The 17,574-nt window shown below is 47.8% G+C and overlaps 1 protein-coding gene across 4 annotated transcripts in view; it reads left to right on the top strand.

Moving 5' to 3' along the window:
* The first annotated feature begins 870 nt into the window (after positions 1 to 870).
* The window catches only part of LARP1 (La ribonucleoprotein 1, translational regulator), a 78,962-nt gene continuing 62,258 nt past the window's right edge, over positions 871 to 17,574 (top strand). For 2 of the 4 annotated variants that reach the window (XM_038413408.2, XM_038413407.2), the window contains exon 1: positions 873 to 1,544. In XM_038413408.2, coding sequence (XP_038269336.1) covers positions 1,055 to 1,544 — 490 coding nt within the window. In that variant the 5' untranslated portion in view covers positions 873 to 1,054. Of the gene's footprint in view, positions 1,545 to 17,574 lie in introns of all 4 variants that reach the window. The other 2 variants (XM_043490777.1, XM_043490776.1) reach the window with 2 other exon arrangements.

The following is a 17,574-nucleotide window of genomic DNA, read 5'->3' as shown; positions in this document are numbered from 1 at the left end:
ATGGATATAGGATGCCTTGACTGAGAATCACTGCGGTATTAGAGCGGTCTTGTCGGCTGCAGCAATAAAAAGGAGACAGCCCCCCACGCCATCCTTTTTCTTAGGGGTTTTTTGGTTTGAAGTCCTACTCCCCCCTGTGAACTACATTAAATCGGATGGAAACAATGCGAGTTTGGGAAGATCATGGTGACAACCACCAATAACAGTTAAATTATACAGTGGTTTGAAATGTCTGGTATGGAAAATACTGCAGATTAGTTGATAATTAGCAGAACCTCCTCAAATGTATGTACCTGTACACAAGGGAGAATACTAAAGTAGGATGACAAGCTATTCAAATCCCATGCTGTATTTCCCATTCCTGCCCCTAAAAGCGTCCCCAGGGGCCATGCCCAGGGCCGTGCTGGGAATAGGGAGACAGCTGTGGGCTGGGGAGCGCGGGGGCCAGGAGGGAGGGTGACCAGACAGCAAGTGTGAAAAATCGGGGCAGGGGGGTGAGGGGTAATAGGAGCCTATACAAGAAAAAGACCCCAAAATCGGGACACCGGGTCACCGGGGGGGGGGGGAATCCTGGGGAGCAGCCAGGGGCCTGCACAGAGGGGAGCAGGTGCAGAGCTGGGGGGGGGAGAAGAAAGGGGGGAGCAAGCAACCCAGCCTAGCAGCCAGGGTGCCCGCAGACGCAGGCTGCCCCGCACCCCCGGGCTCCTCCCCCTCCCGCAGGCGCTGCCCCTTTAAGGAGCTCCTCCAGCCGCCGCGAATTGCATCAGGCGCGTGCGCGCCGCCGGCCCGGGCCGTCCCCCTTCGGCGTGCGCGCTCCCCCGGCCGCAGCGGGAGGCAGCGAGGAGGGGGGGTGTGCGCGCGCGCGCGCGCGCGCTCCCGTGCCAGTCGCGTGGTCTCCGTGCTTCTCCATATTGCTGCGGCTGGAGGGGTGCCGCGGGAGGGGGAGCTGGTGCAGGGAGCCCCCCCACTTGCTCCGGGCGGCGTGCGGCTGAGCAGGGCCCCGCCCGGCGGGGGGCAGCGCCTGGAGCAGGAGCCCGGGGGGGGGGGGACGCAGATGGCGACCCAGGTGGAGGCTCTCCTGCCCGGCAACCGCCTACTGCCCGCCGAGGAGCACGGGCTGCTCATCAAGAAGCCCCAGGAAGGGGCCCGGGAGAAGGGCGAGCCCCTCATGCCCCACGGGGAGAAGGCCACCGCCGAGGAGGGTAGCGGGGGCGTCCCGGACAGCGGCCCCAAGGCGGGCGGCGGCGGCGGCGGCGGCGTGGCGGGGGAGCAGCCCCGGCGGAGCGCGGCGCCCAAGCCCCCCAGCATCAAGCAGCAGAAGGAGGAGAGCAACAACCAGGAGAAGGAGAACCTGCTGCAGCAGCGCGGAGGGGCCGAGAACCGGCTGCCGGTGGGCGAGGCGGGGGGCAGCGGCGGCGAGGAGGGCGGCGAGCCGGGAGGAGGCGGGCGCAAGGAATTCATCGAGGCCCCCCCGCCCAAGGTGAACCCTTGGACTAAAAACGCCCCGGTGGCCGTGGTCACAGTCAACGGACAGTCCCCCCCAGGTGGGTCCGGGGGTGACCCCGGGGCGGGGTGCGGTGCGGTGCGGGGGGCGGGATCTCTGGTCTGCAGTACGGTGACTCTGGGATTTTTTTTTTTTTCTTGGTCCTCCAACCCCACCCTGCTCGGCTCCGTCGCTGTTTCATCTACCCCCTGCCTCGGGGTCCCGTCCCCGATCAGCCCCCAACGCACGAGCTGGGGGGGTGAGCTCGGGTGGGGTGCGAGGGACTGGGGGCGGCCGGAGGGAAGCGTGATCGCAAGGCCTCGGGCTCACACACACACTCGTCCAGGGCACACGGCAGCTGCCTTTTTTTTTATGAAAGGTTCCCCCACCCCCACCCCCCCGGGCCATAATACAAATGCTGAGAAGGGGGCCCCTCGTGTGTGTAAGGGGGGGTGGTTCGGAATAGATCATAGATCCCCCCCACCCCACCCCCGTTTAGCGTTGCCGTATTTCCCACATTGTAAATGTTTAGTGAGTCTGTTTGGCGTGGAGCAGGAGCAGAAAGCGCCCTCCGTGCCCTCGCCAGCTGGCTGGATTCGGGTGCCAAAGTTTGCCCGGCTGCTAAGAATATCGGGACTCGCTGACGGCAACCCGGCGTGGGGAGAACTAAACGTGTCATGTGGCCGTGGAGGGGGAGCCGATCGCACGCCGCCGCTCTCGGCCTTAATCCTCGCCGGGCGCACGTTTGGAGGGGAAGCGTGCCCGGGAGGGGGGGGGGGGCTCATCGGGGGAACGTGGGTTTATGATTTCTGAAGCAGCCCGGGCTCTCTGGGAAAAGGGGAGGCTTGGAGCCTGCGGGAGCCATGAGGGCGGAGAGCGTGTGTGTGTGTGTGTGTGTGCGGGGGGGAGCGGCGCCCAGGCGGAGCGGCCCGGCCATGCGGCGCTGGGGCCGGGGCAGGAGGCGAGGGCTGCTTTCGTGCCCAGGGTTCCCCGGCGCTGTTGCAACGTTCCAGGCCGCGGTGCGGACGTTCCACGGCGGCGGACTGAGCGTTCGATCTGGGCAGCGCGCGCGCGGGGTGTGGGGTGGGGGGCTGCGCCCGGAGCTTCCTCCCCTTCCCGGCATTCCACTGCAGCAGTAAAGACAACGTGGTTTCTTCGGCTGAGCGCGTGTGATTCTCTTCTCCCTTCCCCCCCCCCCCTCACCGCGGGGCCTTCTCCTCTCCCCCCCCTCCCCCTTTCCCGGCACGGATCGCCCCCTCTCCCGCCGATTTGCGCCCCAGCAAGAATCTGCAAAGCCTTAGAGGGTGACAGACAAGCTGTGCTACGGTGCGGGGGGGGGACCGCGAAGGGGAGGGGATCTGCCAGCCCTCGCCCATCCCCCACTCCCTACCCTGCCTCTCATGGGTCTGATCCAGTGCACCATTGATCGGAGCACGCTCTATCTTTTTTTTTTTTTGGGGGGGGGGGAGGGAATTCCCCTTATCCCCCACGTGTTCTCCGTTCTCACAGCGGCCCTGCGGTGTGTGGGGAAAGGGAGTCCTCTTCCCCACGTGTGCGTATTCTTCTGTAGCTTAATGCGGCTGGGCCCTTGACTCCTGTCTCCCTTACTTTGCTGGCACAGTGACATGTAGGCCTCAGTCCTTCATTTCTGTGCAGTTCCATAGCTAGAGTGCGTAACCCTCCCTTCCCAGCATTGAATCTGTGTGGAGGATGGGAAAGGGAGGGTGAATATGCTGGACAAACAACACTCCCTACCCCCCTTTTTGGAATAAATCCTTGGCCCAAAGGAAATTCAGAGTAGCTTTCTGGTAATTGTGCATGTTGCAATGCTGATTCTGTGGTGTAACTTCAGCCCCTTTTCCCCCAAAAGTCATTGGCGGGAGGGAGGGGTGGTTCAGTTGTAGTTTAGTAACAACTGCCTTTTTACATTGTGCGTTCTTCCTCCCACCATTCTTTTTAGGCCAAGATTGGAAATGCTGAACACTTTGCATTTCCTTGCACATTGTAATAGATATTACCTCCATCAGGAGAAATAAACTGTTTTAGCATAAAGGGAATCCCTGCCAGGAGAAAATATTGAGAATTTTAAATGGATCTCTCATTTATGAGGGCTTTTTAATTTTTCACACTTCCCTTGCAAACTTTAAATTACGTTCCCAGCTATGACATCTGGTTTCTCATCAGTGCACATGCCATCATTTTGCAAAAGTTGGTACCATCGAACATGATGAATCGTCATAGTTATTGATCTTTGGAAGATGGACAACTCTGCAATATCTGCTTGGAATACTTTTTTTAGTGGGAAAGAGCATATAGGAGATAACTTAATGGTGCACAGCAAAAATCTCCGTGGAGGCAAACTGCTCTAGTCTGTGAAACCATGGAGTGGTATAAGAATGACTTGTCTTAACAAAATTTTGACTCTTTTTTGCTGCCTCAGTTTACTACTTGTTGTATGACCTAAAGCTGATCTCCTCACATCTTCATGCAGCGGTGAGGATTCATAATGCTGCTTTGATGGGCCATATTCTGTAATAACCATTCTCTAGAGTTTAGCACTTGTAGCATTTTCAAAGTGCAGTACAAATATTTTGTGATTCAGGAGGCTGATCCAGTTAGTTGTGATGTAAGCAGAACAGAAAAGACTTTGTGCATATCATCTATGTAGAGCTTTGTGAATTACAATATTTATCCTAAACTCTAAAGCTATAGGACTACATACTTGCGGTGAGAATGGATTAAAAGTATACCCAAGATCTGCAATAAATGTCTTTTGACTTGCCTTCATCTCTTATGAATTAATATTTCAGGTTTTAAAGGACAAAAGACAGCATATTTTGGTATTGGTCCTGTTATCAGCATGGGAAAAAGTTTGTTTTTTCAAAGAAAAAATAATGTACTTCAAGAAAGATACAACCAGTGTTCAGCACTTGAATTGCAACACTACTAAGTTTTTTCTGGAGGGGGGGGAGAGAATCTCCACAACTTGTTCTTGTGAGGAAAATTTAGTTATTGAAAGGAAATAATATTGTAACAACCTGAATTCTGTTCCACTCAGGGTCAGAGTATTCCTTAAGGTGTTAAACAGTGAAATTGACTAGTAGGGCATTTTCTGGAGCTTGACAGTCCTATCTATAGTTCACACAATACAGGCCTTGTCAATATTTTGCTCTTGGGCATTGTTTCTTTTGCTGCCCATTAATTAACAGGAGGAAAAAAGATGTTTATTTTACAAACATGGTTGTCATAAACTACCCCAATGGACAAATTCATGGCTGAGAACTGCCTGATGGGCTCCATCTTGAATATATTTCCTTCATTTGTAGGTTTCAGTCACAGCGAGAAAAGTTCTTTAACTACTTATGGTAGAGGGTTTCTTACACTCACCAAAAGCTCCTGGAAAGTTGCAAAGCTTGTATGCCCATTTCATAGATACATGTGCTGGTTAGGTAAAGTTTTAGGTTGCATGTTAGAACAGTCTTTAAAGGTCTTCCAAGAAAATTGATTTTTGCACATGTTTAATGGTGGCGTTCTGAAGCTCAAATATTTGAGGCAGTTTAAAGTTATTTTTCAGAATACCCAGAATGACTAAGAACTTACTGTAGAACTGCTTTCAAAGCTGCATTTAAGTTCTAGAAGTGTAAAGTATCCTAGACCTGCTCCCTGCAAGCTAGTCTGCTTGGGTGTGAGCCCTTGTGGAGACCTGTGGACATCAGCAGAGCTCTGCAGAGGTACAAGGCTCCTTCCACATAGTTGCCTTTGCAGACTTGGGATCTTAAATAGTTAATTAAACTCCATCATGCATAGGCTATAAGCCAGTAGAACAGAATTAAGTGACTAAAGATGCTCTTTAGGCAAAGGCCTCTGCTCAGAATCTGAGTTTTTAGACACCATTCTGTGCTGATGGTATTTGAATTCAGACTTGCAGTACCCCTACAATTCCAGTTCTGGGCATTCCCCACACACAGTTGGTTAATTGTCTCGTGTTGTATAGTGGCTTTGAGAGGTGTGTGTACTGGGATTCTTGTGGGATACTGTAAAGCAGGATTTACAGCAGGATCTCCAAAGGTGAAGGGCTACTGCACCTGCTGAGGTGGCATAGAAGAAGTTGCAGAGAATTTGCTCAGATTCCGTTAGTATCCTATGCTCAAAGTCCCTCTGCCTAAAATTTTGACTAGTTATGCATTCGGGGAGTGACTCAGGGTATAAGGAAGCCGGGGAAATATTTAGTTGGACTTTTAAAGAGTAGCACAATGGTAATTTTAGGTTTCAGAGTAGCAGCCGTGTTAGTCTGTATTCGCAAAAAGAAAAGGAGTACTTGTGGCACCTTAGAGACTAACAAATTTATTAGAGCATAAGCTTTCGTGAGCTGTAGCTCACGAAAGCTTATGCTCTAATAAATTTGTTAGTCTCTAAGGTGCCACAAGTACTCCTTTTCTTTTCACAATGGTAATGTTTGTCAAATGCAGTAAGACTTGTATCTGAATAGTCTCGTAACTTACAGAGATTCTGGCAAGACTGGTAATGATTTCTTTTCTTTTTCTCCTTATTACGGTCTTGTAACAAGATCCAGGTAATTGTAGCCCCTTGGTACACAACTTACTATGTGTTCACTGTTATAGTCTAAATGAGCAAAGTCAGTAGCTTATCTTGCATAGACAACTCTATAATAATAGAGTGTATACAGAAGAAAGGAAAAATATCTTGAAAAGAAAAAGGGTAGTGCTTTTGTTTCCAGAGGTGGCTCTACACCAATTTTAATATATAAATTTCGAAAACAATGTATCAAGATATTCTTTTTCTAGGTAATTTTTTGGAGAAAAGGAATAATACCCGAGGAGAAGCCTTTAACAAATCTCCTCCTAAAATATTTTGTGTAAATCTTCCCCCAATTGTGCAGCTGCATTGGTGTTTGCAATGATGTATGCACTAGTGTGGACAGAGTTCATGTGTTTCTAGCACCCAGTTGTGGAAAAACTGCTGTACTTGCTTAAATAAACATTGTATCAAGGCACTTACTGCTCTTTAAGCACTACTATATTTTACGGCCTCTGTTGGAACCAAGACCTGCTGGGTTTTCATGACAGTGCCAAAAATGGCTGAGTTCTGTCTACATTAGCTCTTAGGCTATTACTTGCATTGGTGCAAGCGCACTGTTGCTGGAAAATCTGTACAGCATTTTCTAGTGTAGACATAGCATGTAGTGGTCTTTTTTGTTTGTTTTTTTTTCTTAATGCAGTTTCTAGCTCACTGTCTGGTGTATGATCTCTTTCTAGCTGATCTTGAAGGCCAAGTAAAGCTTTCCAAAAGACACCTCTTAGCTCCTTGGAGCAAGCATCAGTGCCCGCTGACTCCTGTTTGGAAAGGGCATAAAATAATGTGTGGGTAAGCACAGCTGAGGCTAACTTGCCAGATGAGAGGTGCTGTGTGGGAAGAGGAAGCGTAACCCTACACTGCAATTACACTCCCTTTCATCCCTTCCTCACTGTCCATGGGTATGCATCCCACAAAGGTGTGGGGAGAAGCACTTGGAACCAGCTCCCACCAGCGAGACGAGACACAAGTGAGAAAATTGCTTAGCTGTTGGCACATTTTCATCTAGGTAACTTTTCGTTAGTCACTGCTATTGTGCCGAGTAGCCAATGCTTGGTAATCCAGCATGCGCTGATCTCCAAGGTGTTGGGCAACTCTTATTCTGTTAAGGCATGTAGCTTTGTAGTGCTGTTGGCTTTGTTGCAACCAAGACCTAACGTCACAGCAAGAGCTCTGTTCCTCTTGATTTCATTTCTTCTGAAATGGCCTTTAGTCCTGATCCCACAACTCAGGTTTGAGTAACTTTTTGTGTGAGGGGACTGGAACTTCCTGCCCTGAAAGGTTAAAGGGATTTTTCTCCTCCCCCACACACCTATGCCCTTCAGCTTTATTCTGGACCTTTGCTCTGTTCGGCACTGTTTGTTTCAGGGAAGGTTGGGGAATGCAGTGTATTCAGTGAGAGCTGATTCGTAACCCCTTGTTGCTGGGAGTCGAAGTCCCTGATATGATGCTAAGCTCTAGATGTCCAGTACTAAGGAATTAATTCAGGTGATTCTTATCAATCTTTGCTTTAAACCCTTCAAGCTTTTTTTGGCATCACATCTGTGGTACGTGCAGATTGTGAAACTAGTGATCATTAAGGCTGAGATTAGCCTTGGACGCCTAACTCCTTTAGGCCCATTTGAAAATCCTACCCAGTAATATTTCTGATATCCACACACACAAATGAATTGAGCACAGACATGTCCGCAACACTAAATGGGCAACGGGTTGTAGGGTTCTGCCACCCGTTCCCTATTATGATCCTTAACCCTTTGGCATTCCAGTAAGTAATGTGAAATTGTATTTGGGGCACACCAAATACCACCCTAGACAGGGTGCAGTTACAGAGCTAAATAGCGGAAATATAGGGCTGCCTTTATTGAATCATTTTTGTTAAATGTGTCAAGTCTATATCCCTTCTCCAGCTCCACCAGAACTTGTTATAAGGGCAGATCAGGTGTTTGCACTTTACTGTAAAAATTTTTTAAAGGGCACAGCCACCATATTTCCAGCTGCAGATAATGCCCGCATCTGTAAATAGGGTGACTTTTTAGAAAGATCTGAACCGTAGTGAAAAATTAAACCTAGTTTAACCTAATTAAACTTGCATAACTCAAGACGCTAGAGGATCTTTAGGGTAGGCTTTATAAACACAAACTTAAGCCTCATAATATTCCTGTGGGATAAGTATTACCCCCATTTTACTGACAGGTAAACTGAGGCATGGATGTTGTCTTGATGAGGGCCATGCATTTAACCTCTGAGAGAACTAGGAAGAGAATAAGGTCTCCCAATTCTGTGTTCTTTTTAAACCTCAAGACCTCAATGAATCAGGATACTTGGGTTCTAATCCATTCCTAGCTCTGACATACACTTCTGTTGTGGCCATGGGGGACACTCCTGCTTCCCCCCCCCCCCCATTTTAATATTACAGGCTCTCATGCCCAAGGCTGTATGACCAGTTGCTGGGTGCTTAATGATTGCCATGTTTGCTCACCTATATGTTGGTTTCACTCTCTGCAGCTCTAATTCCTACTTTGGTATGCAACTGAGGCTGTCTTGGGTATGGAAGGTGTGCTGTAAAACCATATTCGTGAATCCCCTGGGCAGGCTAAGCAGTTACCGTAGAGCTGAAATCTTCTGTCGTTGATGTGCTAGGATATCTCGTTGTTATGCTGGTAGCATCAAGACTCCAATATTCCCAGACATCTTCTGTGCTGTTACCTGGCCTAAAGTAGAGATGTGGATGCCTTGTACAAATGTGTGGTCTTCCACTTCTTCGTGTTTCCATCTGCTTTTGCTGTGTGCTTCACTTCAGATCAGTGTTTTGGTCCCAACTTGTGTTCTCTGAATCCAAGGGTTAAAATTCTACTGAAAAACTATGCAGAGCTTTGTACTTGGTGAGCGTATTCCCAACCGTAAATCTGGGGAAGCTATTGAAGTAGTTGAAGTAAAATCCGGTAGTCAGTGATGGTCTCATGACCGCTTAGCAGGTAAGCGAGGGGGAGAGTGCAGATGAAAACGGTCTGTAACAAGTTAATGTGACACAGCAAGAGTTTATTTAAAACAGCTGTTTGTGTGTTTGAACATCTCTGGTCAGAACAAATGGGAGCTGAATGTGGCTGTTGAATAAGCTGGTTAGCAGGGTTCTTTGCAGAGGGAGTTTTGCAGAGAAAGGTCTGTGTGTGTCAGAATGTGTCAGAAAATTGGGATTAGCCTTTTGGAGAACTGAGTCTACTGGTGGCTGTACTGAGACTGTGCGGGGTGTATGGCTTCCTATGCCTGGCTTGGTAGGTATGGTTGTGGAGGCTGGTTTGTGGCCACATTCAGTGTCAACATGTTTCTAAACACATGGCTCATCCTTTAATTGCAAGTTTTTCAGAAAATGTCACTACCGTGTTTTTCTGAAATCCTAGCTGGGGTTTCCTCTTAATTTGCAAAGAGCACATCGTTTTCACTGTGATGGGATGGCTTGTGGAGGACTAGTGTGGACCGATGCCTGCATGGGCCCCTTCCCAAGCAGGTGAATGTCTGCTCTAGGGGCTGGAAGGCTGCAGCATGCCAGTTCCAAGACAGCTCCGAGCTGTTGAGGGTTATAATGTATAAAAACTAAAAGGGTCTGTTCTTCCCTACCCAGCCCTTCATTGTATTTTGATTAGTGCCCGTCATGTGGAGTAAGAACTCTGCATGCAGTGCTGACTGGGTTAGGAACTCAGTTCCCTCTAAACTGCATGGCCACGCACCAGCCTATTATGTGCTGCGCGGGCACTCAGGCTACAACACGGAGAGGTGCCTCGCCCAGCCCAGCCCCGGACCTGCTGCGGCTGGGGGAGAGGCGCCCTTCTCCCAGCCCCAACCCAGCCCTGACTCAGACCTGCCGCAACCAGGGGAGAGGTGTCTAGCCCCAGCCCCGGAGCTGCTGTGGCGGGAAGAGGCGCTCCCCTCTCCCCCCCCCCCCCCCCAGCCCAGGTGCTGCTGGGAGAAATCCTCTCTCCCTGCCGTTTGGAAGCCTGCACCCCCAAACCCCTCATCTCCAGCCCTGAGCCCCTCATCCCAGGCTTCACTCTTCTGCCCCGACCCTGAGCCCCCTGCCACACTCCGAACCCCTTGGCCCCAGCCCCGCCACTTGAGTTTTGTTATGTGCACCAGTATGGAGGTAATGTGTCACATACCATGTCCATATTGGTGCACATGACGAAATTCTTTCCGCACGTGTCGGGGGGGAACTACTGGAATCCTGGCTAGGGGTATTCTGTTATGCAAGGAGAGGGAGGGCAGCTGAGAATTAGTGACCTTGGTCTCAGACCTGTACCTTACCTCCAGATTAGTAGCTGATTAATACGGCTTTGTTCCAGAAGTTCATTGCAGTGGGAATTTCTCCAAAGCTTTCTTGCATTTGGGGTGCTGTCAGATGACAATATGGCTGGCTGCTGAGTGTACTTAAAATGCAGATGATTTTCTGTCATCACTTTTCTGATCCTTTTTGATCTCCACTTGGAAATGATGAAGAGCAGCCGCCACTGCAAGACCTCCCTATGGCTTTGGGCGCTTTTGGACTGGGTGATCTAATAGAATCAAATCAGTTAGAAGTGGAAAAGACCCCTTTAATGCAGTAGTTCCTGTGCCCTGGGATTTGGTGGGGAGCATGAGCTGATGCTGTCAATGTCAGCAGTTGCCGTAGTTAGACTAATTCCATTGATTTAGAAACATGGGGTCTGTTTTTCTTTTTTCAGCCTTTCAGTAGGTATGCTTTGTGTGTGTTGAATGCCAGTATTGCTAACTTTGCATGTGCTTTTGGGTATGCACATTCAAGTCCCTGATTTGCACATCTCTATAGTATCTGAATTGTGGTGGATGGTGCAGTGTTTTAAAAAGATGTAGCTGGTGTGATTACTCTCCATAGCCATGTGGGCCTACTTACCTTCCTAGCTGCTTGTCCTGCGGTGATGGAGTGCTGGTAATCGGTAGAGGCAGGAGACTTTCTGTGTGGGGAAACTTGGGTTACTGTCAGTTTCCCGCTCCCCTGGGATGAAGGTCATGGAGGGGAAATTTTGATCTGTTGCTCAACAGTTACCCTTCCAGTCAAATACAATGGTGTTGGCTGGCTCTGAAAAGAGTCCGGTATAGGATGGGCAGGATGCTGATTGCTCGGTATGGGCTTGGGGCTGTACACAAAGAGAAGTTTGAACTCTAATGGCATCTGTAGAAAGTGCTGGGAAGAGGTTTGACCTTCATGCCAATTGTAGACTTTTATCTGCTGCACTTTGGTTTGCCAGCCGGGTATCTTGGGGTTAAAGCATCAGACTTAACTTTTGGAGGGTTGGGGAAAGACGAGGTCTGGGTCAAGGGTACATTTGGAGCACACTTTTTCCAGCTGAGCAGTGATGTGTGCCCCTCTCTTAGTCACTTCACAGTCCTCAGTGCATTGGCAGAGGACCTGTGCAACAGAATAGTATATTTACTAATAAACAGTTGTGGAACCCCTTCTCCTTCCCAAGTTGGTGTAAAGACCCAGCAGATTCTCTTCTGTCCTCCCTGCCCACCACCTTCCCAATAGTAGTAGAGGTTTTTTTGAACTCGCTGTCTAGTATCTGTATGAATGTAACATGTTTTTTAATACTAGATACGTTAGGCTGTAATTTAATTCTGTTAATTAAAACTTGGAGCTATTCTAAAAGGTTAAAAGGCGAGTGTGGAGAACATCAAGGTTCTTACTGTGCCCATTAAGCATGTTAGGAGACACAGTTACAAAATTCTCAAAAACCTAGAGGAGAAGAGGAATGAGTCAGGTTGTTGGTGATAGCTACTAGGTGGAGTTGGCTGTGATAGGATGTTGGAGAAAGGGGACTAGGTGGAGTTGCGTGCTGTAAGAGGGGCAAAGTTTGCTAAACTAAAGCTATGGGAATGTGGGTAGGACATATGATGATGTGATTCTATACAAAACTGGCTAGTTCACTATTGATTTTTTTCTCCCCCTTCCCCCCCCCCCCCAAAGTCTTCAGTGTTTGAATTCACCACACGGGGTTCTCATTCCAACTGTAGTAAATGTGAAATGTGCTGGTCAATACTGCAAAAGGGTAATTAGTGATTACCAAACATAAATGTTACACTAATCTGGCTCACTATGCCTAAAGGTGAAGAAGTTGAAACAAACAAGTGATTCAGTGGAGTGAAGTAACGAAAACTGATTTATAGTTTTAAGTAAAATTCAAGATGTTAAGTAATGAGATGAAGGGATTCATGCTCATCTCTAAGTGCAGAAAAATCAACTGCTTCAGATTCTTCATGGTCAAATGTAACATTAGCTATGGAATTGGAAGAACAGGAACATCAAATTTGTTCCTGCAATCCAGACACTTTTTATACCACCATGCTAGAAAGGAAGCCATGATTGTATCTTCAAGTCCCTGTTCCAGGCCTTCCAGCTTCTCATAAAAATTAGCTTAATTCAGAAGCAACGTCTGCTCGTCTTTGACTCCCCCAACAGGAAAAAGATAAAGTATTGTAAAAGCTACTGAAAAGTAAAGACTTGAACTTGATCAGAAAGTTGCAACTTTCTTCTTCTGTGATAACATTGCCATCAGTGTAGCACAAGATGAAGTTTTAAGACGTGGCTGATGCACTTTGAACCTGTCTGGAGCAGTATGTCCAGGGAAAACTCAAGTTGTGTTCAAGTTACTGCAAGTGAAGAAATGGCAGAAAAATTAAAGCAAAGAACCAAAAGCATAAAGGATGACGTCAATGGAAGATAGTTGAACATGAGAAATGACCTAGTAGTGGCCACCATCAATACGGGGCCGGGGGAGGAAACGCATTCCAACTTAAAGCTGTTCCTTTTATCTGAAAAGGAAATGGCAGAATATTGTGCACAAGTTGCCTTCTTTGCTAGAAAGGCAGAGAAAAGTTAGATCAGGGATTTCTTTGTAATTTGCACAGACAATGAAAATAAAAACCCTGTAACTTTTCACAGGTGCAGTCATTCTGAGTTGCTTAGGTGTGGGTGCCCCGCATGCTGTCTAAACCTTGATAGAGAAATAATACATCAAAGTTCTTAAACCATGTTGTGAAAGTTCAGAAATTCCACCTTGGCCTCATGGTTGGTTGTGTGAAAAGAGGATTGATGCGCCGGCTTCCCAACAACCTTTGCAATCACACATGGGAAGATTGTGTATGTTTTTCATTTGCATCAAAGTGCAATACTTGTGTTGACATTTGAACTGATGGCAAGAAGGAACTTGATGCAAACGTGGCCCATATTTTAAGCAAGGGACTAAATTTACAAAAGCAATTTGAAGGAGGTTTCAGAGGGACTTGACAGCTTATAGGTTGATAACCCTGCAGTTGAAGTCTCAGTGGAAATCTGGCTTGATCTAATTAACAACAACAGAACTGGAACCACACAAGGACAAAATGGAGAAATAATTCAGAGATACTACAGAACTTGGTTTAAAGCCGAACCAGAAATTGCACACGAGGGAGGGTTATCTGAGTCCTTGTCTCGACCTGAAACTTAGGTCGACCTCGCTACATTGCTTCACGCTCCTGAGAGACGGCGTTGAGCTGACCCAAGCTTTGGTTATAGATGCTTGCTAGGCCAACAGAAGATTTCTCACCTCTGGGGTGGTGGTGGGTGAGATTTACTACAGCAATGAAAAAGCACCTTCTGTTGCTGTAGCAAGTGTTTCCAATGCTACAGTGGTGTTGTAGCACTTTGGGGTATCAGTAAAAACAAGCACAAGTGGTGGTTGTAGATGAAGGTTGCTTGGTTGCCTTGCCCGCCTGAAAGCCCCTTGACTTTCCCACTCCCCAGTTGTTTTGAGAAGGTGGTCTTTTCACGGGTAGTGAAATGAGCTCTGCCCTTTCCGGCTCCTGGGCAGGTCACTGGCAGAATGCTAACTGTCTACTAGGGATGTTTGGAAATATGGTCTGATGCTAGCAGTACCAGCGGGTGTCACAGACTGTCCTAGGCCATGAGATGACCATGGCACTTTGGTTTTGGGTAATTGGCTGTGCTTATGAACAGATCTTAACTCTATTTGGATGTTGGAAATCTAGCCACAGGGATTTGAGCAGTGACGTAGCCAGGTGGAGAAAACGGGGAGTGGAGATGGTTTAAAAGAAGCCCCACCCGCTTGTACTCACCTGGCGGTGCTCTGGGTCTTCGGCGGCACTTCGGCGTCGGGTCCTTCACTCGCTCTGGTCTTCAGTGCCACTGAAGGACACTCCCCCCCCCCCCCCCCCCGCCGAAATGTTGCTGAAGACTCGGAGCGCCTCCAGGTGAGTAAAAATTAGAAAGGTGCCAAAAAATGGAGAAGGTGCCACTTCTGCTCGGTGGGAGAGTGGCCGCTGCCCCCTAGCTACGCTACTGGATTTGAGATTGGAAGATTCCCTTCCATTCAGCCCCATTTTTTCTCCCCCTAGTTTTCTAGCTGTCTCCTTGGCAAGCCTTCCTTTGGCATCAGAGGGTGGGATAAATCTCCAGAGTTTACCCGCCACTGATGCCCTGAAAACCGCTGGATTGGTCCTAAATTGTCCCTTTTTATTGGGAATATCCGTGGCGGCCTCGTTATTTGGTTTCCTTTTTAATATGTAGTAGTATGACCAATATGGCACTTTTTTTTTTTTTTTTTAAAGGCAAAGTGTTATTCCCCCTTAGGCATCCCTCTCCCCAACTTCCATATAGGCTCCTGCTGACCAGCTGGATGGCTGCATGTTTCAAAGGGTATCACTTCAGGCTTATGGGTGATTAAAGGACTGAGGCAGGGAGCCGGGTCACCAGCTGCTTCATGGCAATGATAATCGGACATTACTTTTCTCTTGCTCTTTCCTCTAAGCTGCCTTATACTTTCCCTGCAGCTTTTCAGCTCCTGTCTTGATAGAGGGGCACTCTGTCTTTGTGGCATAGGCAGCAGGGTTTTACTGCTTATCCAGTTTGCCAGGTCTTACCGGCCCTGGATTAGGGGAGGGGTTAACTCTGGGAACATCCAGTGTCAGTACGCTCCAGTACAAGAACTGATAAATGGCTGGGAGAAAAAGCAGCCGTGACCGTACCATTACTTTCTCTTGGGCATGTGCTGGAATTGCAGGGTTATCTGTTGGGAGACCCCTTTTATTTTATTGGTCCGATGGAATCAACGCAGCCCTGAGAATGCAGTGGAAAAACCTTTTTGCTTTGCTTTGCCTTTTCCTCGTCAAGGCTTTTATAATTCACTTCTCCGAAGCTTGAGGTGCATAGTGCGCTATGGGTGAACACCTTTTATACTGCTTGCCAGAATTGCAACTAGCCCCATTAACAAATGGTCCTAAGTAAACATCCACCCCTGCACTGTGGTTTCCCTCCTGGAGTGGCTTTGAAAAGATCACCAGCAGGGGCAGTAAGGGCTAAGGTGACCAGACAGCAAGTGTGAAAAATTGGGACAGGGTGGGGGTAATAGAAGCCTATATAAGAGAAACCCCAAAATTGGGACTGTCCCTATAAAATCGGGATATCTGGTCACCCTAGTAAGGGCTTGTCTCCGCTTAAAAGTTGATTCAGATTAAGGTGGAGGGTGAGTTTAAAGCACAATAGCTATTCTTGAGTCATTCCATATGTGGACTCTCATTCTGGAATCCCAATGGGCTAAGCTAAACAGGATTCTGGAATAAGAGTGACCACAGGTAGAGTTGTTCCAGAATAGCTGTTCCTGAATAACGCCATGTGTAGGTAACACCTCCATTTCAGAGGTGAGACCTCTCCTGCCTAGGCATATACTCCTATTTAAATGTCTGACTTTGGTTTGAGTACCTCAGCTGTTCTTGGCTCTCGGGAAGTGGACTCAGGGAAAGAGGTAATGCTGAGGAATGCAGGACTGACACTACAAAGTCCTTTCTAGATTAAAAACGTGTCCAGTGGATTTGATTCTTTTCTCTCCTACTCCTGCATTGTCAATAGGAAATTGGTAACGGTACCTGTGCGCTGGTATACTTTCTTCTAATGGCATGAATGACCACGTTGGCTTTGAACGTGGGGCTGACAACTTGAGAATTTGCATGTGTGAGAGTTAATCCTCCTTTCGAGAAGGCCAGGAAATAAGTGGGGGGGCTCTAGCAGTTCCCTGCAAGTTCTGACAGACAATGAGGAAGGAAAGGGGAGAGATTTGGGAGCAGCTGGGAGGTTTGCGTGGTTTTAATTCTAGTGCGGACACTGCCTTCACTGTTTCAGTCTTGGTTTCCAGTCCAAGATGGTGGCCCTACCGTGACTGAGCAGAGGGCTGAGGCTATTTATTCAGGCTGCTTTTCACCTCAGGGCCATAATCTGAATTTCAACTGCCAACTAAGAGTCAAATATACTGTGTTTTAACATCCTCTCAAAATTTTAAAATACTTTGTGAAGGTCCTCTTCTCCCCCCCCAACACATAAGACTCTTCAAAATTAGGCAAGGTTCCATCCAATTCATCCCTTTCTGTGCCTTAAATCAACCCTGCCCAAGACTGCATGGCAGGCGAGTCTCAGACATGATGGAGGGGAGTGGGAAACTGACAGGGAATCCAAAAGGAAATGAGTGAGTCATGCTAACCTTTATGATTTGGGTTTCCTGCTTTGCCTTCTGCCAGGCCCTGCCCCCCGTCGATTGGGCACTGTTCTGAAGAGGTTGTAACATGCAGGCACGAACCACACTGCTGAAGTGATTAGGGATGTAAATGTAGTTTAAACAGGTACTTTTAAAAACAATTAAAATTATATCCGTTAACTATTTAATCGTTAACGTGACGGGGGTCGGGGTAAAGGGCTGCAGCCTGGCCCCATGCAGTCAGGGTTTGGGGTCAGGGGCTGCTGCCAATTTGTTTTAAATGTTAACTGCAATATATTAACAGTAAGATTAATACTTGTCAGTTAACCATTTAATATTTTACATCCTAGCAGCAATGATGTTTGTCTGTTCCTGGCTCTCTAGGAGAAGCAAAGTGGTATTTATCCAAGCTGAAGTGGTACCCTGAAAAATACTGATGCTTACTGCCTATTTGTAGAGGGAGAGTTTATTTGTAACTTGAAGCTTCTCTGTAACTGCATTGTTGAAGGTTGTCTTCACGGCCATAAGGAGTAGGAACAAAATCAAATTTAAATGCAGTCTATTCTGCAGAAAATAATGGTCTGGGTCATCACCTTTGCCAGGGTGCTTTCCACCACTCCATAGGATTTTACTTCCAAGTCCCTGTCCCAGTAAGGCAGTGCAGTCCAAAGGAGGTGCTTTTCTGTGTCTTCCTTTTTCTGCAAAATGTGGGTGGTGATTTAGTTACCAACTCCACAGGTAGATAGTGAGGACAAATTAGGTGGTGTGACGATGTAAAGTGTGTAAATGCGAAATACTTAAACTCTCATCCTTATGGTAGCTGACACTTGAAATGTGTGTGGGTCTCTGTCGCACTCTTGTATGATGCGGGGATCTTATAGCCGTGCCACCTGCATGAGGTGTTGCTATGCTGATGTTATGGCATGCCCCAGGTATCACCAGGTGCGTGTGCCTTCTAGCGGGGAC

This window comes from Dermochelys coriacea, chromosome 8 (assembly GCF_009764565.3).
Source record: "Dermochelys coriacea isolate rDerCor1 chromosome 8, rDerCor1.pri.v4, whole genome shotgun sequence".
NCBI classification, from domain to species: domain Eukaryota; kingdom Metazoa; phylum Chordata; order Testudines; family Dermochelyidae; genus Dermochelys; species Dermochelys coriacea.
Note: the sequence above shows the minus strand (reverse complement) of the source record. Positions and strands in the feature narration are given on the sequence as shown.